Raw genomic sequence first — 25,570 nt, forward strand, 5'->3', positions numbered from 1 at the left:
GTCACTAAAGCCTAATGGCAGAACTATTTCAATAAATAAGTGAAAAGTACATAAACAGAAATAATGATAGAATTGTTATTCTCTTGGTACTAAGACATTATGTACAAAATTGCATATATACATATAAAATACAAAGACTTCTTTTTTCTGTTCTGAATCATGCAGGATAATGTTCAGCTATTTCAAAAGTATCCCTTAGAAGGTGTTACAATTTTCATTCCCTGCCATATCTTTCAACTTCCTTTGTTCATTTTTGTGAGCATATATCTGGAAGCTAGAATCCAGCTGTTTTGACATCCCAGGGGCAAGATGGGGTATGTTGGCTGTGCCTCTCAGAGATGGTTTCAGGAAGGCGTTTCCTTTGTGTGGAGCCCTGTGAAGCACAAATCTTGCCTTGCCGCTCTGTGGTTCAGAGGCGAGCAGGGCTGATGGCTGGGCTGCTGCTTTAACCCTGCATACCGTGCTAGCCTGGCTGTTTTAAGCTACAAGGTAATATGCAGTAAAATGGCACACCTTCAAGTGCCTCCTTCACCTTTCCCATTTTCAGGTTTCTTAGAGGCAATGAGCAGGAATACAGAAAAATAAACTTCTGTTAACTGATATCCAAGGTCCAGGCTATCGGAATATGATTCTTCTTTCCACTTACTCTGTTAATTAACCAAGGGGTATAAAGAGAATGAAATTACACTGAAATGCATTTCCTTCCTTGGAATAAAAAGAATTCTGACATTCTCATCACCATTTATAGGTTTACAACACTATTTGTAAAAAATAAATTGAAATGTTTCTTTCAAAAGGTCATGGAGCCTAGTAAAATCAATCTAATTTGCTGGAAGCAGGGAATGCTTTAAAATTCTCTGTACTAACACAGATGTTAATCTTAAAGGATTCGCATATGATTTAAAGAATATGTTAAATTTAGTGTATCTAGTATAATTTCATAATCTGCCTTAAAACAGTGTTATGAAATCTCCACATCCCTACCTGCTGAAAGGCTGCCAAGTTCGGGAATGCAAGAACATTTTGTGTTGTTTTACCCCTTCAGCACAATCCTGCATTTACTTTTAAATGTTCTTAAATAACAGAAAAGCTTCAAAACACCAGATTGAATATTCACAACTTTGAAAGTCCCACTGTAACATGGTTTTGTTTTTTGAATAACTCCCCATGAGCAGGACCCAAAACCCTGGTTCCAAACATGCACGAGTTTTGAGCTCTTGACGTCCAAGTTTGGAACTAAGCTTTGCTTTATAAACCTGCCCCTATTAAATATAAACCAATTGGATGCTTGGTGTCGCTTAGAAATCTTTGCAGAACACAAAGAGGGAATGTGGAGGTGGGTGGCTGGGCGGATTTGTGAAAGTGTTCAATCTTGGACAAAGTCTTGTCTCATTAAAGTCAGTGGATTAGCCCAGCACTGCGAGTTTGTGAATGTCTCAGTAAAGCTAAATTGTTTTCTAATATGTTCCACTTTTTATCTTACTTTTTTCGTATCAGCTCTGACAGAATTTTCAATACCTATTTATCTGCATAGTCAATAAAGTAGGCCTATTAAAACTTTGGCCACTTCATGGGTTGGTGGGGTTTAATGACTGTTTTAATGTGTCTAGGTACTTCTCTCCTGAGGAGTTTTTTTTTTCTTTCAGTACTTCAAACTAGAATATTTGAAACAAAATTCAGCTGAAATCAACTTTATCCTCAAAGTCATGTAAAGTTTTATATATTACCTGGTTTAAGTATGAAATTATATATCCATTGGGGGTTCTCAGATCACAGTGTATATGAAACGCTGGAAAATTCAAGCATAATTTGATGTCTATTTTCATATATTTTACACTGCTTACTTTATATATATATATGAGTATATATATGAATATATATTAAGAATATATATATTATATATTCACTATAATTTTCTAGCTAGGGATGAACAGTAAAAGCTGGTTCTGAATAAATGAAAACATGCATAATGTTATTCCCAGGAGAACTGACTGTTGCATGTGATGATTGATGGCAAGGTACCAGCAGTAAATGTGACCAATCAGTAAACTTGTCCATAGCTTGTTGGACGTTTTGTATAAATTGCTGGCCTATCACTTCATAAGAGGATCTAACCAGGATGCCTTTGGTCCCCATAAAGCAGCTTTTCTTTTTGAGTGAGCCAAAAGGGGAACCTCTGTTAAAGGGAAGTCCTTTTTCAATATCTTTTTTCTAGCATTTCCACAGAGAATGGCCACTCTCCAAAGCTAACTGTTTATCAAAAGTCTATTGGCAAGACAGCGCACAGCTTCAGCAGTAAGGGCTGTGAGGAGGGATGGGCATGTATCTGTGGAAGGCAAGGAAAATGATTCCTCTGAAGTATGCAGAGGTATAAACTGTTCTTAAGTGGATTTTCATATTTGCTGGAAGCAGGGATGTCATTATACCAGAACATGCCTTAAAATTCCTGGTAACCCTCAAACCCACCACTACCTCTGTTGCTGCTTGTTTCTTGCTAATGTCTGGCTGGTATGTGTCTCTGTGGCTTCATTCTTGCTTCACATTTGCTGTTCTGATACTCTTTATGGCCTCTTTAAACTCAGCTTGTGAACTCCAGCATACATGTTCACTGGGAGCTATTTATGTGTGCTGCAAGAAATCCTAGCCAGACAAGTCACAATGGTTTTGAAGCCACTCCTTTGCTGGACTGATGTGAACAGTAAGGCCACGTTACTCATGTTTGTTGACATGTATTATTACATATATTGCCATTATAGCCCAGCTCCCCAAAGTATTGTTTAAATACATGATATGCGAGATGAAAGCAAACAGATAATGAAAAAGAAAAAAGGAAATCTCATGTAGTTGTTACTTTTTGGCACCATGTAATTAAACCATCTTCTTTAATGCTATTTTTGTCAGTATCTAATTAGCAGAGCCATCTGCCTAAGGAGTGCTGGACCATCTGTCTGAAATGTTGTTCTGTTCATTTTTTTGGTCCTTGACTAATTAACTTCTTTTACTGTGAAATGTAATAGTACATTCTGTTTTTACACTTTAAAGGACTGCATATACATAAATATATATGTATTTGTACTTGCCTACATGTATACCTTATGAATATCTGCCTAGCCATAGGAGCATAGTTATTCCAGGAGGTATGACTGTAGTCGGTTATGCATGCAGCTTCCATTGAGGAAGGTGGAAGCCATGTGTTTTTTGTCTACCTGTAAGTATAACTAATACTTACCTTAGCTCATACATCAAATAGAAATTCTGATTGACCAGTCTTTTCTTATGTTCGCACCTTGCAAATTTCCTGTCTAAATTTACTTTAAAGTAATTAAAGCTATAACTGTATAAAGTGGCTATATTGAATTTAACTGCTCATGGTTTGGATTTTTATTTCTGCTTTTGTAGTTTGTAAGATTTCTGGAAAATTACAGACAATTTAGGTTGGAATGGATCTCCAGATATCTTGCATGAGAACTGACTATCTTGCTGCATGTTGGGCATGAAGAGAACTCCTTGACTTTTTTTTTTTTTTTAAATGAGATGGGCACTTGAACATTGTTCACTGTTTCCATGCTTTCCACAATTTTCTTTCAGAGTTCTTTTAAGATATTTGAATAAGTCTGCTCAGATTGGAGACTTTCTTTCAGTTTCCCAAGGAGCTAATTGCTTTGCATTCATTTAGGTTGCCCACTAAAGACACAATTGTTTAACTTCTGAGCAAGGCTTTGTCATTGATGCAGGCAGAGAAGTTACTGAAATACATTTATTGTTCAAAATAATACGATTATTTTTAGTATTGTAATTTTTACTTAATGTTGTTTGGTGCTGGACATATATTTTTCTTCATTTTGAAGATAATAGTTTCATTATGCAGTTGGAATTTGTTTCTTCTCTGGAATTTCCTCCCACTATCCCTTGAAATTTCCATGGGAATTTCATCCAAAGTTTTTGAAGTGCTTTACAAACCTCAGTGATGTAATGTCTGAAAACACTGATATAGTTATTTACAACTGATCTTTTACAAAAACATGTCTGATGTCAGTTTGAGACTAGAGTACAAACTTAGACTTAAATGTGCACCAAAGACATGTTTCTGTTCAGTCTGATTTCTCTTTCAAATCTGTATGGAGCTTTGCATTTTGTATATTTTTTGACAGAAGAAAGCAATCTGTGTTTTTTCAAAGATGACCTGTGACCTGGGTGCAGTGGGTGAGTGTACCTGCCGAGTCCAGTGCTCACAACCAACCACACCAGCTGAATTTCTCTGGGCAAAAGATCCCACTGCAGATGCTTGATGCTGCTGTACTGATGGCTGTTAAAGAATTAAGGTTTATTTATGTCTACTGGAATGTAACTATGTTGAAGATTGGGAAACAGCAAATCAAGCCAAGACATTAGCTTTATAGAGGTACTTGAAGAAATTTATTGATAGCAGGATTTGTAAAAAGGCATGCGTATAAATAGTGTCAGCCTGCTATCAGAGACAGAATGATGCTCTGCTGTTAAACCTATTCCTTACCTACCCAGGTATGATCATGGTGGAGACCACACAGCAGTAGCTGATGTATGACCCATTCCTGTTTTCTCCAGCACTAATATTCAAATCCCTGTTCCCTCTTTCCCCACAGCAAACAAGCTTGAGCGTCTATAATTTGGTTCGATGAACTTTGTTGCCATATGAGATAGAATTAAAATATTAGTTAGTTATAAAACCAATACACAGAATACTGAAGGCTGTGTTCTGTTACATGAAAATTGGAGCTACTTATTAAGCAACATAAGAAAGAATAGATCATAACAGGACAAACTTATGGTCTGTCTGTAAGCCTTGGTAGTGGACCAAATAGCCAACATGGCATACACATCATATCCTTTGCACCACTCATCTGAACTTCATGGAAGTATTAGCAAATAGTGCCAAGCAAGAGAATATGTCAGTTAACATGAGCAATAGATGACAGTAACAGTTTTAAGTTAATCTGATTTTGCATTTGTTTGCTAAAATAACACAATTAGCATGTGTCAGTCTAATATTTCAGAACTACAACTTTAAAGTCTTAATCTTCAGCTGAAAAAAATCACATTGTTATTATTGTGTTGGGACATGCTGTCTTGTCTTTATGTGTGAAAGATTCAAGACACACTTTTCTCCTCTTTCTTTCCCACCTTAATGAGAGTTTATTTTACCTGAGATGTGTTCCACATTATCTTCTCCCTTTACCTTATCAGTAGACCTTGTTGCATGTTTGAATTTCCCTTTTGTGGAAAATTCCTACAAATTCCCTAAAGATCAAAAGAAAACATTAGCTATATAAATGTTTCTGTACTCAGACACAGCGTATTATTTTGGACTACTCAGCTCTTTTCAGATGCCTTTGTAACCTGTTCTGTTCGTAGCCTGGTCTATTATTGTCACTTCCAGCAGTGGAGCCCAGCATGACCTTGTAGGGCTGTAAGCACACTTGCGTTCAAAGATGGCCCTTAACTTCGTCACTAGTGTGACTGCACCTGTGTCCTATTGTCCAGGCAATATTCTTTGGCATAAGCTGTCATCAGCGGAGTTTTCCCAGAAGTATTGCCATTTGGTTAACTTGCAGGCATCCATATATTTAGTCATAATCATTTATCCTATTTGGGTTCTTGGATATGTTGCTATTGTATCCAGAAGTATCATAGAACATTTTAATATTTCATATCCATATTTAAATCTATCCATTTCATGGGTGTCAGAGAAAGAGAAGAGAGAAAATTTCTTTTCAGTTATGCTAATAATAATGTTAGTGGTTTCCTGACCTGCTTGCCAAGTGGCATTGCATAATTTTCTCCAATTGCATGGAAAGCCTGAAGAACTGTCACTTTTGACTTTGGAGCTTCTCCTCCACAAAGTCTTTGGCCTTTCTTTTCCAAAAAGCTTCAGCACCCAAGAAATGTCCTTAATTTGCTTGATTTGTGACATTGTATACTTTTAGTCTTTCACGTCTTTCTCCTTCAAATTACTGTTTTACCTTGGACTTCTGAGCCAAATGAAAGCTGGCTATTTTGTTACTGAAAACCAATTTATTGATAAACATTTCATCTTCAATCCAATCTTTGTTATCTTTGTTACTGCTGTTCATGCTTGGCATATTTCTCTCATTTTGTTTTTGGCATGAACTTTTCCTTCAAACCTGCATTTTAAGCACCCATGTTCCAGTAAATCTTTCTCCTCTGACCTCCTACTGGTAACTCTCACATTTCTCCAGGCACTTGAACCTTCAGTTCAATTTAGAGATAACATATTCAATCTCAGATACTTGCATTAAATGCCATGGGACATATAGATTCAGTGTGTCCTACTGGATTGAATTGGGAACCGACACTGGTCAGTCAAGAGCAGCCTTTTGCTGTGTGTTTTGCGTTATGGAGATAAATTGCTTTTTGCATGAGGGTCAAAAGAGTTGAGCCATTGTTGCCTTTTATCTAGCACAGTATGAGATTTTTTTCGCACTGCTAGATGCAATTTGTTATAAATGTTATGGTCATTCACACATGGATTCTTCCAGAAGTTTTCAGTGTATCTCTGTATGCTGTAGTCATTAGTCTGCAAAAGCAAATGCTTTAGATGGGAAGGCTTTGGGTGGAGGAAGAGAAGTAATGGTGTTAGTTTGATGAGGCTTTTTTCTTGACATGAAAAAGCTCAGTCTTGGGCTTGTTGAAAAGCAAATTAGAGTACTGCATAGGCATTTTCCCTTTTGTTTAAACAGCCTTTCACCATATTTTTTTAAATTAATTACAGAGTCTGCTTGCTATTAATTATAGAGTCTGCTTGCTATTAATGTAGTCTTCATTAAAAGGCAGGTACAAAAAATTACCTATATTATATCTGAATGAATTGTCTTTCATAATTTCCTGGTAAATAAAAGTGGAAAAGCTGTGGTTTCAGTTGTTAGGCAACAGTGGCTAGTTTAGAAATCTCAGGTCTTCCTGATAAAAAGTAAAATGCTTCGTGGCATTTTCACCCAAAGAACGCATGGATGTGCACCATCAAGGCAAAAGAGTGCAGGCTGGTTTAAAACACACTGCGCACACAGTGTATACAGGCAGTCAAATATGTACCTGTATTGGGATATCAACACCAAGCATACAACCTGCTCCACTGAACCGTAGTGTTCCTAATCCATAGCTGTTGAATGTTAAATACGGAAATAATTGAACTTAGCTCATGCGGTGAAACTGTGGTAATGCAAACTCGTCTTACAGTCCTGGCAGAAATCTGTTGAAGAAGAGCGACAGCTCAGAAATGAGGCTAAACTGTATCAAATGTGATTGTGATTATTGCTGCTGTAGGGGTAGGTAGAGTGGATCTAGATGGAGATCGCCAGCTTTGCTTCAGATAAGACACTGAAAACCCACCAACAGCAAAACTACTTTTCTAAGGGGAAGAAGCTTAGAAGGCGATTGTGACTAGAATCACCCCCGGTTAGTCGCAAGCATGCCTGAAGCACATCGCTCAGGCGTGGGCTTGGATATCTCCGAATTCTCTATGTTCCCTGCATTTATAACTAATTTCTGTTGGTTACAGGCAGTGGAGTGGCAATGTGACGAAGCTACTAAAAGAGCCTGTTACAGTAAAGGTAAATCAAAGGTAAGCACATGACAGCTGCTCTGCTTAAACAAAATTTGTATTTTAGTAGCAGGTATAATTCAGTGCATACACCTCTACTTTTTGCATCCTTATTATCTCCCATTCCTTTCTGAAGAAGTCTGTAGAAAAGCAGCGTGATACTGATGTGTAAGCAAAAAAAAAAAAAAAAAAGCAATGTTTTGACTCTGGAGCCTGTCGTATGTAAGGGAAATATATTCTCATTTCATTTTTGGTGCTGTAAATCCACAATTGAGAACTGTGTAATTCCTTTGTTAAATCCTCCATTTATTTCTCTGTGTATTAGGTGCAATTTTAGGAACATTTGTACTTCATATTTACTGAAGCTATGGCGAAAATAACATGAAATTCACTAACTCTGTAGACATGGGACTTGCCATATTTTTAGTATTCAGAGCCAAATCCTTATTTGGCCACCTACAGTTTCTTTTATTCTGTACAGCAAATTTAAGTGCAATATGAAGATAGATACTGTACTAATGCTGTGTTCTTCAGTGGCTGTTCTGAACTGAAGTTAGTTATCAAAATAATTATGAAATCAGTTAGAGATCCATGCAGTAATTATTATGCTGCTTAATAATTAAAATTAATTGAGTCAAAGCATAAAGGAGAAACACAGAAGTACGTCAAGAGCAATAACTACAAAACAGGACCCTTGATTTCTAGATTCCCATTCAGTAGAACATGCCAGAATACATTATTGATACCCAAAACCCCAAAAGATGCAAGCTTCAAAAATATATTCCAAATGCTTATACCATCAAGTAGACCAGGGATCTATTCTGCATAGTCTGTTATATACTTGTAAACATTGCCTTTTTAACTTCTCCCTTCGAACAGTTAATTTCCAGCTTTTCTTAGCAAGTGCTGGAAAATAATGTTGCATTGTAGCCTTGGCCTATCCATTTCCATTTGAGAATAAAGAAGAAGAAGGCTTAATTTGTGAAACATGACCATGTTATATTTTGAGGAGAGAAAAAGGCAGAATTATTTGGAAAAAGAAAAAGCAAGTATAGTGAATATTCAGTGTAAAGCTTCATGTATGGAAGATGATTGTCTTTATGAAGGAACACTTTTCACTGGAGAAATGGTTTTACAATCCTGGGAAAGGGCATTAAGGATGGAGGTGCCTTTTTTGTCCTTCTCCTTTCCCTCTGTTCCTGTCGCAGTTTGGTGAACAGTTATATAGGAGCTATTGGTCACTACACATTAGCATGCAGGATTTGCTAGGTGTATTAACAGTAGCTAAAAAAAAAGGAATGAGTGAGATTTTACTTAAAGATTTGTAACTCTAGAAGACAATTTCAGATAAAAGTTTATGCCTCTGTTTTACTACATTATTTTTGAAGTTTAAAGCTTTGAGAATAACATTCAGGTCATGTCTGATAGTCACAGTGCAGTGTCTGTGATCTAACATGATGGATGAAAGTAACAGTAAATTTGAGAGTATACTAGTCTACTTTGAATATTATGTTGACAGTACTGTTTGTGATTTAATATCCAGATTCAATTCAACAATGTAGAAGCATATATTTCTATTAAATAATTTTGCTAGGAGAAATACTTAACACTCATGAAATGTGTGTAAGAATGGACCTTAGTAGTGTAGTACATAAGTACAGCTTTTCATTCATGCTTATCACACCCTTTCAAAGAAATAATGAATGGTTTCACAACATACTGTCGCTGTTGTCACAGCTGCTCTACAATAGTACAATAGTACATACGCTTTTCTAATAAAGACCTCTAATATTGTTTCTTAGTACTGGATAAAGATTCAGTGTTTGATTTGAATCCATAGCCTTGTTCCTCATTCACATCCAGAAGAGAAGTACAACCCTTTAGATCTCCTTGTATCCAAAGGTAGTCCTGGGAGGAAATAGGTATTTGCTTATTGTTAGAGTAGGGTTTTTCTTAGTGGGCGTACTCTGCTAAGAACTACGCTGCCTGAAAGCCTCATGTGGGAATTGCTGGAGAGCACAGGGATATTAAAGGAGGCCACTGACCCAGATAGATGGTCAACTATCTTTTTCTTTGATTTTTTTTCATTCTCTTTTGCTTTCACTGAGGTGATCAAGGTTAAAATAAAAGGATAAATTTAGAGCAGAGAAAGACTAGCCTGAAGATGTTTCTGTCTTTTATTGCCTTATGTCCAAGATTAAAGCAAGCTAATGACATAGGATATGCTTCTTAAGAGCCATGCTGTCTGTATAAGGAGAACTTGTACATGAAGATGAGCAGAACACCTTATCTGTGACGTGCTTCCTCTTTCTAGTCAAACCAGCCTTCCTTTGGGAAAAATCGGGAATTATCAGCTCAGGAGGAGTATGCTCCAGTGCTTGAGTTAATTGTTTGTCTGCAGGGCAAATTCCCTGGGAGACAATTGCAGTTACTGATACCAGAAGGATGGCTTCCGGCTCTGTTGTCATATAAAGAGGTCCAGCCCAAACTGGGCAGGCTGCTGAAATTACAATGATGACTGTGGCTAAGCAATTCATCCAAATCCTGCCTCTTCTGCCCACAGACCAGTGTAGGGGCAGTGAATTCAGGTAGCAAAACTAAAAGTCAGTTTACTGATCGAATGCCCTGAAATCAGAAGCTCTGAACCAGCCCTAGTAGTTTTTGGATAATGGTCAGTTAAATACAACCTTTTTGTTGCTGTTGTTGTTTTTGTTGTTGTTCAGAAAGAAGCTGCACTGAATTTTTGCCTCTAGCTGTTATCAGTAGTTGCCATTCTGAGGTTTGTGCTTTAGAAGCCAAGGAGGGAAAAGAGTTGGAGAGGAGAATATATAGAGACATCTGTCACATTTGACAGTGTGATGCACACTTGACCTTCAAAGGCTGTTATTTGTTACTTAAACTTCATGCATTTATCCACCATAAGCAGTTGCTTAAAATAACTGGTGGATCAAGGAGAGAGACAGACACAATGATATCCTTGTGGTCAGCATGTGTTAGTGTTTAGAAGTCTAAAACATCATACACATCTAAGAGAATAAATTTGACCATTTGGGCTGGCACTTGTGGTAGGAACTATTACAAAGGAAAAATATAAGTACATAAGGCAAAAAGTAGAGTAAACCAAAGAGAGATTGGAAAAATAAATTGTAGCAAAGTCTTTTTCCCTTTGCTTATTTAAGATTCTAATCGCTGTGTGTATTAACACCTAAACTTTTTATAAAATATATTAAAAAATGTAGATATATTTAAAATGTTAGCCTGTACAACAAACTGCTGCCAACAGATAACCAGATTGTCCTACAGTTGTCAAGTTGGTATTAAACTTAAGTAGTAAACTAGCCTAACAACACTGCTGAATTGTTTTAAATTGTTGTATTTTGTTTCAGGTATGCTAATATAAAAGTAGACAGTGCTTGCTTATTGAATTTCTTCCTTTCAGAGGTGTTTTTCTAGGGGAATAGGGCAATGGGGTCAAGATCAGATGCAGAGTAAGACTACAGAGAAGATGGCCACCAAACATAGCACCACCCTTCGCTCTGAAAAACCTTTGCTTTTGAAGTCTATTGAATTCACAAATGCTACTTTTATGGCACAAACTTGTTTTTTATATATCCAAAAAGTGAAGCAGCACAGCTGAGCTTGACTCCAGAGCTAGAAAACTGACTCTGAACAATTCAGATGAATAAGTAACTGGATGCTTTTTCAGTATGTTTTTGGGTGGCGATTGTTTCATTCGTGGCTTTTTGTTTATTTTGTTTTGTTTCATTGTGCATTTGCTGTATGAAGAAAATATCTGATTATAAAAGTAATTCTTTGCATTTTGATTTTGTTATACTATAACAAATTTGACGCGAGATGTATTATTTACACTGCACCGTGAATTGTTGCAAAGTTGTCTCAGAACTTGGGAACACAGCAGAATCTTGTGAATCCCAGGAATGTCAGTGTTCAAAAAATGAACATTATTTTTGAACAGAAAGAGTGGGTGACCAGTGTGCAACTAATTTTGCAAATTTTGCAAAGGCAGTGTTTCAGTGATCTCTGGAATATGAGGAGGAGAGATTGGCTGCATTGCAATGCCAGAACCCACTTATTTTTCCTACACTTACATTCCATGGCTTGCTGCAAAGGGCAGCAGGATGGCAAAAACTCAAAAAATAAAATATTATATTATTTTACACAAATGTCCTTGACTATCCTTCTCACAAAAAAGGCAAAACCTGCATTCCTTTCTCGTGTAGTTAAAACTACCGACATCAAGGAAGGTGTCTAGAAATGAAATAATCACTTCTTAAAAGGCTTTTTTTACACTACCAAATTCTGTTATATGGTAGTGTATTAGCTTCTGTTTGGTTGAAAGAATATTAAGATGACAATTTTGGTAGATTCCAGATAAAGACACTGTATTTTTATCCAGTGGGGATAAAATCTTAATTCTAAGGTGTTTGAAACTCACCTTCAAGGCTCAAAGAGAAGAGTTGGAAAGCTACATTTTCATGGGAGACTAATACCAATGGTTTGTTGTCATGAAGAGAAGATAGGGGTTTTTTTAGATTTTTTGAAAATTTTGTATAAGGAAAAGTATAGATAAATTCTGAGAGTTCTCTCAGAGATCTTAAAAGTATTTTGCCCATCTTGCTTTGCAGTCTATTTTTGCATGTTCAATTTATTCAGGATTATTTTCTTGTTTTCCAGGATTAGAGTCTATTTGCAAGATACACAAAAAATTCATTTAATATAACTGTAGACGAATAAAGGGGCTTCTGCCCTACTACAGTTATGTGGATTTAGTTGCATGATTCCACTTAATATCAGTTAGAATCATGTAGCTGAATTTTCACAAATTTTTTAATGCTTTATCTGAGACTGTCTTGTGAATAAATGTTAGAAAGAATTTTAGCAAAGCACTTAAGGGAAGGGCAACAAGTTTTTCTTTTCAAGAGTATTGTTATTTTTCTTTATTTTATGAGATAGAGGCTTTGTTTTTTCAGGAGGAGTGTTTGCATCTTTCCTGTATACAATTTGGAGAGATTTTTAGTATTCCAGAAGGAAGCTCTCTGTCTGAATAATCACTAGATATTGCTGTTAGTGTCCAGCTTCTGAAATGAGACAAATTAACCTCATAAAGACTTCACATTGTAATGGGGCAAAAACTGTGCAAGATCATTCCTCAGGGGTGAGCTTATATGTATTGAGGTGGTGAAATTTTGGAGGCTTTCTTGAGAAACTTCAGATTTATAGAAATGTGTATGTCCTGGATGTAATTCAGTATGCTTGTAATGTATTGGACAAATTGTGAAACTAGTAGTGATAGATCTGCAACTGGACATCTTCTCTAAAAGTTTATTTGTAACAGTTTCAACTTACTCCTGTTAGTGACAAGCTGTTCTTTCTCCTGTCTTCCTCCAAACTTCCTCCCTTGGCCTGCCTTAGAAAACAGCCGTATGATCTCTTGAGGCATCAGTGTATTGTTTAGGCTGTGTATGTTACTTCAGAGTATAGCTAAACATTTGAAATATACATTTAGAAGATCTCTTCAGTACTGAAGAGGTTTATTGTCATCCCATTAAGAACTTTTTTGCACGGATTAATAGATGCCTGCATTGTCATTAGGAAATCTCTATATGTCGTGATTGATAACACCTTGATTAAGCTTGAGACTTTCTCATGTGAATTTTCATGTGTGGACACAAAGCTGTGAAAAGCAGGTTGTGATTGATCTCCCTTCTCCTTTAAAGTATCCCTGAATATGTGGTTTCTTTTCTGCATGGCAGGAAGAATGCCAGAACTATATTCGAGTGCTTCTCGTTGGAGGCAACCACCTCTTCACCTGTGGGACCAACGCGTTCACTCCCATCTGCACTAACCGGACGGTACGAGTTAAACGTTTCCCCCCATAAGTCAAGTCTGTGTTCAGGACCAGCTGATTACAAGGCAGGACATGCTGTGGTTGGGTCCAGGCTGTTTGCAGGTTGATTGGCAAGCATAAAAGGCTGATTTGGCTAGTGGCAGGCCAGGGACGCAAATTAACTGGTGAGCAATTTTTGCAGTCTTTTCCTCAGCTGGGGGAGAGGGCACAGATCTCAGCAACTCACTTCCTTCCACGTGCCGATTTTCATGAGACTTAAATATTTCTGCAACTTCTGTCCCTCTGCCAAGTTGAGCTGATATCAACAAATTTAGTTCTAAAAACTAGCTGGGTAGCTGCAAACTCTGTATGCGTAATTCTGGGGAAGAGTATCAGTACTACTGATTTCTGACTGGTGGGAATGAGAAACCTTCACTGAGAAAATCTATCATTCTGCTTCTAAAAGCAGCCCTTTTTGTACATTATATTTATCTGTGAAAGATAGTCCATTAAGGATCAATGATAGTCATAATACAAACCAAAACATCACTGTTTGGACTATGTTAACTGTTTATTTCAGGAGTGGGGAGGAGTTTAAATATGGAAAATATGACTATCAGTAAAAAACTCCTTGGCACATTTATTATATTTAATCTTATTGCATCTTTATTTCCAAATAACATATTAGCATCATACCGTAGTTTGAATTTTTTTGAGTACTGAAAGTAAGTCAGACAAATAGTTCCACTGAATTGGAAAGCTTATTTTTTTTAATCTCATTCTTCATTTGTGGTTCTTTCCTAGAAGACAACAGCAAAACAAATAAGAGAATTTTTACCAATTGCTATGGTGAATTCCTTAGTTGATTCTGACAGGTCAGGGGGTTTTAAGATAAAAAACTGTAACCATGCATATAGATTTTGGTTTCTGTTTGTCAGAGAATAGTAAGCCTCAGAGCCAGGCTACTGTCAAAACATATACACTTTGATATTATTAATACCATCAGTTTAGATCATTAATTGTTGAGTTGCTTCTAATGCAAAACATTTTAGGCATGGTAACTAGTGATTAACTTATGTGTTTTCTCCACCCAAAGTGCAAAAGGGAGATCAGACAGCATTACAGTAAAACCTTCTGTACCAGATAGTTTCAGATAGATGTAAAGGTCAGCTCATTACTGTCACACAATACCAAAGCAGATTATAGGTATTTATGATAGGATTTTGACCAGACTGATGCGTCTTGTCTGAAATTATAATCTTCATGTCATTTAAATTCCTTTTTCTCTCTCTTTTACAGTTAAGTAACTTGACAGAGATACATGACCAAATCAGTGGCATGGCTCGTTGTCCGTACAGTCCTCAACACAACTCCACTGCTCTTCTCACTTCCAGTGGGGAGTTATATGCTGCTACAGCCATGGATTTTCCAGGAAGGGATCCTGCCATTTATCGCAGTTTGGGGGCCCTTCCTCCTCTCCGCACTGCACAGTACAATTCCAAGTGGCTGAATGGTGAGTACTGCTAAACCATGAGGCTCATGTATTTTTTGACCTAGGTTTGCCTGATTCATTTTCTTGAAAACTCATCCTGAGAATGTGAATGTTGTTGGAATATTATTTTCTCCTTTTAAGATTATTTTGCATAGTACATTTTCGAATTTGCTAGTATAATTATTGCTGTATTACTATTAGAATTACTGTGGTGTAAAAGCCAGCAATCATACATGATGTAGTTTTCTGTACTTTGATGCAGGATATTTTTTTAAGGGAAGCCGCCTATATTTCCTTTTTGCACATGTAACTACGAATACATTTCTCATTACTCTCACAGTTCATAGAAACTGCATACATGAACATATGTATGACAGCAGGTTTGTCTTTAGCCATATGAGCAGTCCCATTAGGTTCATGGGCCACATGTAGAAGTTGCATGAACACATGTATAAGGTATGCATCATTTTGGCCCCAAAGGGATATTAGCTGCCAATGTAGATGTAATAGTTAACTTCAAAAGTTGTGGGATTTTTGTATTAATAGTTCCTTGAAGAATAAAACTGAACGCATGCTATGGGTCGGAAGCTACCACTTTAATAGTCATCCATCCACATTTCTTCCCTCATGTCTTCCAAGACATCATGGATCAATTACAGCCATAGTGGTTTGGAAATTCAGTTTGTGAAGCAGCAATGGACTCAACACTGGCTTCTTTATCAAGGAGCAAAATGTACATATTTTTTGTCAGAAATATTATGACACTTGCCAGGTAAAAAATGTTCAGAAGTGAACCTTTTATAGCCTAAGAACCTGCAAACTGATTACTTTTAAGTTCTCCTTCATAATGCTTTTTGCAGAGTTTAATTATAAATATTGCTGGAAGGTGGTGGACAACCTAGAATACAAGCCCCAAAGGTGTATTTAGGATGTCTTATTAATTTTATGCTGATTATAGAACGTTGGCCATCATGTCTCCCATTTTTATATATTATTTTACAAGAGTTAATCATCTTAAATTTAACAAAACCAAGTTTAATAAAACTGTTATATCAGTTAAATGAGTATATATATAGTATCTGCAGGCTTATGTGATTCTACCCTTGTCAGGAAATGTTTAAATAGATGAAATAAGAAAAACCTAGGGAACTGTTTGGTGCTTTGACAAATAGGAAACCACCAAGGAGACCTTATATGAGCCATTAAATATATCAAAAAATACATGGCAGCCTTCCTACTGAAGTGTACTTTCAATGAAGACAAGTACAAGCCTCTGATTAGTATTCCAAATCCTTAATCCAGAGCAAGAGTGTGCAGCAGGTTTGCAAATACATGAACAAATACAACTATATGAAGATTTGAAATGAAACAGTGTGGGACCTTTAGTTTTAGGAGCTTAGCTGACAGAACTGTTGCTCTCAGTGAAGGCTCAGTGTTTACATTATTGTGAAACAAAATGTAAATATAGCTGCAGTTTGTAGAAATGCAAACTTAAATATATAAGTTGTGTTTGCAAGCATACGGATGAACCATACAGTCTCTCTCAGGTGTGGTACGTGGAAGAGCTGAGTCAGCCAGGAGCAGTAGCTTGCCTTGAATGTTCTTTAGTTGAATCCTTTGGAAACCTAAGGCAAAAAGTAAACAGTTTAAAATAGACTGAATTCTCATGGCTTTCTCTATAGGTCCCAGTCTTGACAAGCAAAAAAAAAAAGGTTGTGCTTTCAAGCTGCTTAAATGACAGACTAGCATTTTTGAAGCTTATTGTAGCTGAAGAAAGGGGACTAATCTGTAACACTTATCGTAGTCATACTGTAGCCATGCCCTCCTGTGTCATGGATATTAATCACCTGATGGAGATTTCCAGCTGGGAGAAGCAGTAAACTGACAGGTTTTACTGGTATATAACGACCACTTGCCAATTAATTTATGTATTGCAGAGAAAAAAAGATTCAGATTCTTCTAAAATGAAAATTACTGTTTAGCATAATAATGTAAAATTATGTACATTATAATTTGCACCATGCTTGTCCCACTAGAAAAAAATCATATTTTATAGCTCATGCTAAGTGACACCACAGTGACCATCAGGCCCTGCTGCTGTAGTGCATTTCATTTTATGATGGGATTATTCTCAGATTTGAATTTGGTACATGTATAAAACCCTTCCAACTTCAGAACATTAGGGTCAGTGACAGACTTTATGTTAAATATTTCAGTCCACATATATGGACTCATTGTATAGGTGTCCCTGTTCAGGCAGCATTTATCCACACAGCTGTGGTATTGGAATTAATTGCTGTGCTGCACCTGGGTACTCTTTTCACAGGGAAAATACCCTTTACGCAGAGTTTTCATTTTAACTGGATATGTCTTCTGTCAAAGGGCACAATAACATTCCTACCCCCCTCCTACCTCAAAACTGCTCTAATTTATCACATTGCCTATATTTACATTTTGTCTGTTAAAAGCTTCAGCTGCATCTGTAAATTCTCTGTTAAAGCTCATTCTCCTGCCTCAAAAGTGTTTAGAATTAAGTTGCCAGGAAAGTGTGGGTTTTATCTTTGGGAGGAAAAACAAGATGAGTTTTGTAATTGGAGCTAGTTCAAGCAAATCCAATAAAAGGCTGGAAGCAGGCCAGTTACCTTCATGAAGGGGAAGGGAGATGTCTTCTGGGGTAGCTTCATCTCTTTTTATGTCTGCTTGCCTGCTCATATAGGACTCAACTTCTGCCAAGAAACTGCATTAGTTTTTCAGTGCTTGGATTGAACTGAAGACTCTTGCTAACTTTCAGGGAGAAAGTAACATGAATAATTCTGCAAGAAAAATAAGGCAGTTGCATCAGTTGGTGTGGGAGCGTCCTATTCAATACCCATTAGGCAGCAGTAGCTGACAGTTCCTTTAATTGAGCTTTGTTGCTGGGGTGTGTGTGCATGTCTGCCTGTGAATATTTACAGTTTGGAGTATGGTGTGCTTTTTCATACGTGTTTCCCTCAGAGGCATAGATTTTTTTCCATTAGATATGCTACTCTGTGAATAACTTTGTACTGACTCAAATGGTCTCTGCAGGTGACGGCAATATTCTAAAACTCAGTCAACTATCTTGTTCCATGCTTTATTGCTGGTAAATAAAGACACCCTTGTCTTAACGGCTAGGGGAGTTCTCTCTTAGTGCATTGAGGGATTTTGAAAGCCTTCAGTCTGACCGAAGGAACATGCCCACATACTTTGGAGATCTGCTGTCACCACTCGCCATGTCTTGCAGTGAAGGACCTTCACATGGGAGGCTCTGAGGCTTCACCATAGAAGAAATCTTGTTCCTAATCTTAATTGTCAGAAGGTCGGTAGTCACTGGAACCAGGGTATGTGCAGTGGGAAGGGAAAATGGAGCTGTTGTATCATAGGGCTGGGGCTTGAGCTTGTGTACCATGTTGAAGTTTCAGCTCTTGGAATCACAAAGATCAGAAGTAGAATAAATTTGGATTGCTGACCTGGCCGAGCCTCCAAGTTCATTCTGGATTAGCCAGAGTCATGTATTTATTGTCAGTTCCTGCCTTCTGTTGGACGCTTGATGGGTTTGGAAGTAATCCATGGCAGCTGAATAGGTAAGTAAGCAGTGTTTTCAGCATACATTACTGCGCACCATTCTCATCAGGTGCTTAACCTTAGCAGGGCATGAACTTGTACTGAACTTTTTGAGTCATTTAACTTTCATTTCTGTATAATCATTTTTGTGATGCACTCAACACTCAATTATCTGGTGTGATGAGGAGTTGGGATAACTTGGATAAAAATATGAATTATTCAAAATGCATGTAAAATTAAACTGCAAGAATATACTGGGAGAGTATAACTGAAAGGAAAAAGGAAAGTTCAATGACACGGTCATATGGGGAGTACCCAGATCCTGATGTAGCACTGATCCAAATTGGTAAGTGGACAGCACAGCAACACTGAGCAAACACAGATGTCCTGTTGTTGATTGGAGCAAGCTATTGTAGAGCCACTTTAGAGGGCTTCTGAATATGCTGCTTATTCACCCACTAGGTAACCTGCTCACAGTATTAAAGTTCTGACTTGATTGAATTTTGTCTGTTTTGTCAATTTCAATGATGGACAGAACACTTGACCAGTTGTTACGGCTGTCTGCCCACCTCTTAAAAGTTGTTTCTGATTTGTAAATTTTTGGAATGTAAAGAGTCATGCCTTCCTTAGTGATGGGGGGGAGAAAGTGTACGGAGGCAGGTATCAGATTTACTCTCTTTTAATTAAGAACAGTAAACTATTTGTTCTTCATTATTTCTGAATGCGTTTGACAATTTTTACCTCAGCACTTCCTTCCTCTCCTACAAAAAGAAATTAATGCTCTATTCACAGATCCTATTTTTGTCTTCCTGGTGCTCCTACAGACAACACTGAATGCAGCTGACCAAATGCAGTGACAAGATTTTTGACCACTGTTATCACCATAGAGATTCTGCTTGTCTCCGTAAGGATATGTGGTTGAAGGACCAGACTGTCACAGAATCACAGAACGGTTGAGGTTGGAAGGGGCCTCTGGAGATCGTCTAAGTCCAACCCCCCTGCTCAAGGAGGGTCACCTACAGCTTGTTGCACAGGATCACATCCAGGCGGGTTTTGAATATCTCCAGAGAAGGAGACTCCACAACCTCTCTGGGCAGCCTGTTCCAGTGCTCTGTCACCCTCACAGTGAAGAAGTTTTTCCTCATATTCAGATGGAACTTCCTGTGTTTCAGTTTGTGCCTGTTGCCTCTTGTCCTGTCACTGGGCACCACTGAAAAGAGTCTTGACACCCTCCCTTTAGATATTTGTATACATTGATAAGATCTCCTCTCAGTCTTCTCTTCTCCAGGCTAAACAGGCCCAGCTGTCTCTGCCTTTCCTCACAGGAAAGATGCTCCAGTCCCCTAATCATCTTCTTAGCCATCTCTGCTGGACTCTCTCCAGTAGTGCCACATCCCTCTTGTACTGGGGAGCCTAGAACTGGAATACACAGTACTCCAGATGTGGCCTCAGCAGGGCTGAGTAGAGGGGGAGAATCACCTCCCTCGACCTGCTGGCAACACTCTTCCTGATGCACCCCAGCATACCATTGGCCTTCTTGGCCACAAGGGCACATTGCTGCCTCATGCTTAACTTGGTGTCCACCAGCACTCCCAGGTCCTTCTCTGCAGGGCTGCTTTCCAGCAGGTCAGCCCCCAACCTGTACTGGTGCATGGCGTTATTCCTCCCCAGGTGCAGGACCCTGCACTTGCCTTTGTTGAACTTCAGGAGGTTCCTCTCCGCCCACCTCTCCAGCCTGTCCAAGTCTCTCTGAATGGCAGCACAGCCCTCTGGCGTATCAGCCACTCCTCCCATTTTGGTATCCTCAGCAAACTTGCTGAGGGTGCACTCTGTATCTTCATCCAGGTCATTGATGAAGAAGTTGAACAAGACTGGACCCAGTACTGACCCCTGGGGGACACCGCTAGCTACAGGCCTCCAGCTAGACACTGTGCTGCTGATCACAACCCTCTGAGCTCTGCCGTTCAGCCAGTTCTCAATCCACCTCACTGTCCACTCATCTAGCCCACACTTCCTGAGCTTCCCTATGAGGATGTTATGGGAGACAGTGTCAAAAGCCTTGCTGAAGTCTAGGTAGACAACATCCACTGCTCTCCCCTCATCTGCCCAGCCAGTCATTCCATCAGAGAAGGCTCTCAGATTGGTTAGGCATGATTTCCCCTTGGTGAATCCATGCTGACTACTCCTGATCACCTTCTTTTCCTCCACATGCTTGGAGATGGCCTCCAGGATGAGCTGCTCCATCACCTTTCCAGGGATGGAGGTGAGGCTGGCTGGCCTGTAGTTTCCTGTCTCAGTGATAGGACCTGAGAGTTCACCATAGTTCAGCAATTTACAGATCTGCTTGCTCACTAGCAATTTATCAGCTGACACTGAAGTCACCGTACTATCCTATATTTCTTTCCAACCCTGTCAGTACTCTGTAATGCTGTCGCTATTCTCATCTGAAAGGAACCTTTTGTCCCAACCAGTTAGCAACTGGTGCAGACAAGCAGCTGGCTGCATGATGTGAAATTTGAAAGTGTGAAAAGGAGAAACCACCTCTCCCTCTTATGATATCCTGATTTGGCATTCTCTTTTTCCACATACAGAAAGAAGTAATGCTTGAAGTTACCCACATGAATAAATGTAGATTTAGATACAGATTAAGACTTGAAGAAAGTAGAGAGGCTGCTTACCAGTAACTTATTTTTTGAGATGTGTTGTCCGTATGTGGTTCTGCTATCTACCCTTTCTCTGTGAGTCTGTCATCTTCTGTGTTTGAGAGAAATGATTTGAGGTCATACAGCACACATTACATCTGAAGTAGACAGCCCTTCTGTTCATTTCTTCTCCTTGACCAGAACAATCAGGAAGGCCTTGAGCTTCAGCCAACTGCTCAGATTAGTAAAGGGCAGCATGTTGCTAGAACACGTTAAAATCACCTTAGTAGTATTTCATAAAATGAGTAGTCTGTCTTGGCAGTCTGCTTTAGAAGATATTAAGTGATAGCAAATAAAATAAATCTTTCATTAATAAAAAATACACTTGATTTACAGCTAGCATGCTGTTTATTTAAGTCTAACTCTCAACATAACACAATTTTATCATATCCAGAGCTGACTATTTTAGTGTTCTTCTCGTTGGGCTTTGTTTTGGAGTTGATCTACAAGATGCAATAGGGACAGAATTTGTCATTGTTTGGTCTATAGAATAAACAGTTATATTTGTATTCCACCAACTCCAGAGGGTTCAGATTGAAAGGAAAAGCTTTATTGCTTATACTTGGAAACTTTTTCTCTATTCCGACATTTACAGGTAGTAGTGGTATTTCTCCTTTTAATTCAACTCCTTAAACCAATGAGTGTTTGAATGCATGCCTCATTGTCAAAGTTTTTTTCAGTCTACAAGGGTTTTTTTGCTTTGTTCAGACTATGAAAGGGCAAAACAGATTAAAGAAAAAAATTAAATTCCAATTATTACCTTTCTATTTCATCATACTGAGAAACATTGGGACATTTGGTTTCATTCTTTGCCAGATTCTTTTGCTTACAATTACATATTAAGGCTGCTTGGGTCTCTAGCTATTCTGAAATATATTTTGTTGGTTTCCTAGTCTTAGACTTATAACAGCAGATGCTCTTGAAACATGTTAAATAAATAAAAAGTTCATTCTAAATGTCTAGCCACTATGGGTAGACCATAGATGATTAAAATGTGATCTTGTAACATATGTAGCCCCAAAAGGGGGGGGGGGCACCCTCGTGCAGATTAGAAAGTTCTCCAGTTGAGAAGAGTGTAGGAACGTTTGGAATGTTCTGCTCTGCTGGTAGACATAATTTTTTCACTTTTCCCTCTTGCTGCTCTAAGTATTTGGTTCTTAGACACCTTCAACAATTTTTTTGAGAGCATTTTTAAAAATATTTGACATATACCTTCAGGATCTGCAAGTAATGGTACAATTCTCACAGTGATGGCTTGGTTAGAGAGATTTAATACAGCTCTGAATCCATTTCTGATTACGGTTTGTTAGCGCACTTTTATTATAACTCCTGCTGGTAGCTGGATGTGTGGAGAGAAATTATCAGCTAAGAACAAGATTAATCCTTTCACTTTTGCTTTTAAGGTTTAATGGAAATGGTTGTAATAATTCAGGGTTATCCTTTTTTTTTTTTTTTAATGAAAAGCCCTGTAATTACCTGAGGCAAGGTTTTCTTATTATGTAATATTTTACGTAACTCAAAAATAGTGTGTTATTGTAATGTGCAATTTTGTCTTTTGCTTTCAGATAAGAGACCTGACTGAGAATATGCAAAGCATATGCTACCAGTTGTTGCTTATTTTGCAAGAAGATAAATAATTACTTTTCTTTAGTTATGTTACCTGTAAGCTTGACTCTCTTTCTTTGTGTGTATTGTCGTCTTTACCAGCAGCCTAAAATTGGATGGAAATGCCTAGTGTTTTTGAAATCCATCCTTAGGATTCTCCACTGGACCTACCAAAGCCAAAGATTGAGCAGTTGTGTGGGGGTTTTTTTGTTTTTTTTTCAAAGCTGTACATCTTTCCCTAGATGGCAATGACAGAGTAAAAGAGAAGTAGGCTGCAGCAAGATGGAGGGACCTCCCCCTAACTTCTTTCGTCCAAGGCCAGACTAAGTTATTACAAAGCATCTTCATACCCCTTCCTCATCCATTTAAAATGGTAGATGGGCACCACTTCCCATGAAGGAAAGTACGGTGACATTTCTGCTTCTCATCTATACCAGGTAAAAAAGCAAGGTCCCCCTTTTCTTTCTGAAAAGATTAGGAGTTTTGTGAGGGCAGACCCTATTCTATTTTTGCTTACCTGAGGCCCAGGTCTGTAGGGTAAGTCCTTTGATTGTCCCCTTCCCTCAGAAAACTAGATCAGAGAGGAAAAAGAAATGGCAGTCAAAATGTTTGAGGAAAAATGGGTGAGTCATCATAGCTGGGTTTTTGCTATGGATTCTGAATCCATAGTAAGCATTCAAACTTCTGCCTCTTTTGATGGATCCGTACAGCACATACCTCTGGAGGTTGTGAGTGAATGGAGATAGTCCTCTATATTTCCGCAGCCCCACTGCTGCTGCTCAAGGTGCCTCTCCAGTGAATACAGATGACCCAAAGTCCACTGAACTCCAGCAGGTATTAGATCAGAATAGAGAATGATTCCTGTTACTGAATTTATAACACTGGCAAGTTTGCATCAACAAAATGATATGATAGACTGCCAAATGTTATGCCATGTAAGAACACTTCACCTTGAAAACCAAACAGATTTATCTGAAGTAAACAATGGATTATAAAACAAGGAATTTTTTAATACCATTTTAGAAAACCACTTTTCATAAAAGAAATAATTTCATTTCAGAATTTATTAGAGTACATCAGTAAAATGTAAAGTCTAATGAGTGCATCCACTTTTATGATTATACTGAATTATATTTTAGAATCTATCAGCAATATTAAGAGAAGATTATGAAAAAAAAGTCTGGCATACACATTTTTAGTGTTTTGCAGCCCTTGCTCTTTCATACCCATAAAATCTTCAATTTAGCAAAAAGGAAAAAAATGTAAAAAAGTTATGAAGAGTTGAGACACTGCAGGAGAAACAGTAGTCAAAATAGCTGGTACCCAGCTATGGTATGCCAGACTAGCATTTTAAGCATGTGTCTTAGGTGATTATGAAACACAGAGGAAAAATAGCTATTAATAAGCAATGATTTCTACCAGTTTTGTATTGGGACTTCACATTTCAGCTCCTGAGGATGGATTTAACTATGATGACTACAAGTTATATATTACTTTAAATGTGTTTAACGCTGGAGGAAAAATGTAATCTAGGATTAAGATTTGTCTGTACATATTTATGAGCAGCAATAGCTGGGTCACCCTGAAACAAGATCTGTACTGTTCTCCGACAGCTGGGCTACATTAATGAACACACTTTAAAAAAGAAATATTGAGATGGCAAAACCCAAATAGGGAATGGACTTCATTAATTTTAGTAAGGTGAAAGAAAATAAAGTTGACTAGCACTTTTGGCACTTAGATTTCCATTTTTTAGGCTTCTGTTTTGGAGAGTGTTTCTAGGTACGAGTTGAATCTTATTCCAGAGGTATTCTATCAGTTTCATTTAACTTGGGAGAGTCTACTAAGCCTAACATGTCAATAAAGAGAATATATAAATACCTATAAAGGTCATTCACAGTACTGATGACATTACTACAGATTAACATTTTCCTGTTGATCCGTACTGGTGGCATGCTGTCACGTACCAGAATCCTTGCACTTGTTGCAATGGCATTCATTCATTATGATAATCATTCGCAAATTAAATGCATTTACCCTTCCAGCGCTATCTGCAAATTCAGCAGGAAACAAAAGTCACTTCGTATCCTGTATTAAAAAGGTTTGTGAGAAGAACTCCTCCGTGTCAACAAACACCAGTTCACGGCACAGTATTTGGAAACATATGAACTATTTTTTCCTAAACAAGAATCTCCCTTCTTCCTTGGAACTCTGAAGTGATTCAGTTTGTTTTTCCCAAGGAGAAAGTGAAATAAATAGTGTGACATGATAATCCCCCAATATCCACAGAATTCCCCACAGTAGCTCTGAGATTATTACATTTCATGCAAAAGGAAAGAACTCTCACAAGTTTCAACAGCAGGTCACATTTTCAGCTTTTTGTAATCAGTGAAGCATGCACACAGGTGTTTGCAGATGTACATATCATTTCTCAGTTTTGAATCAATGAAATCAGTGCTAGCTTTTGTTGAGACGTATTATGATTATCAGTGCAATTTTAAATTATTGCACTATGGAAGATTGACATGGAATTATCAAAAAACACTAAAAACATTCAGAATGCATTTCATATGATTTTATTTCTACAGTTCATGAACATGTTATCCATAATTCATAATTCTTCACACTTTGAGTACTTCCAGTAGGGCTTTTGGCGTTGAGGTGAGATCTTCTTGTGCCAATATAGAGACCTTTTTACTTCAGTGGGCCACCAACGAGAAGAAGCATCAGCTGGTCTGAATGCC

The 25,570-nt window shown here is 37.9% G+C and overlaps 1 protein-coding gene across 6 annotated transcripts in view; it reads left to right on the forward strand.

The window, feature by feature from the left end:
* SEMA5A (semaphorin 5A) overlaps positions 1–25,570 on the forward strand; it is a 326,582-nt gene that overhangs the window by 164,351 nt on the left and 136,661 nt on the right. For all 6 annotated transcript variants that reach the window (XM_067291026.1, XM_067291025.1, XM_067291022.1 and 3 more), the window contains 3 exons: positions 7,556–7,618; positions 13,372–13,470; positions 14,745–14,958. In XM_067291026.1, the coding sequence (XP_067147127.1) occupies positions 7,556–7,618; positions 13,372–13,470; positions 14,745–14,958 (376 nt within the window). The remainder of the gene's footprint in view (positions 1–7,555; positions 7,619–13,371; positions 13,471–14,744; positions 14,959–25,570) is intronic.

This window comes from Apteryx mantelli, chromosome 2 (genome assembly GCF_036417845.1).
Source record: "Apteryx mantelli isolate bAptMan1 chromosome 2, bAptMan1.hap1, whole genome shotgun sequence".
NCBI lineage: Eukaryota > Metazoa > Chordata > Aves > Apterygiformes > Apterygidae > Apteryx > Apteryx mantelli.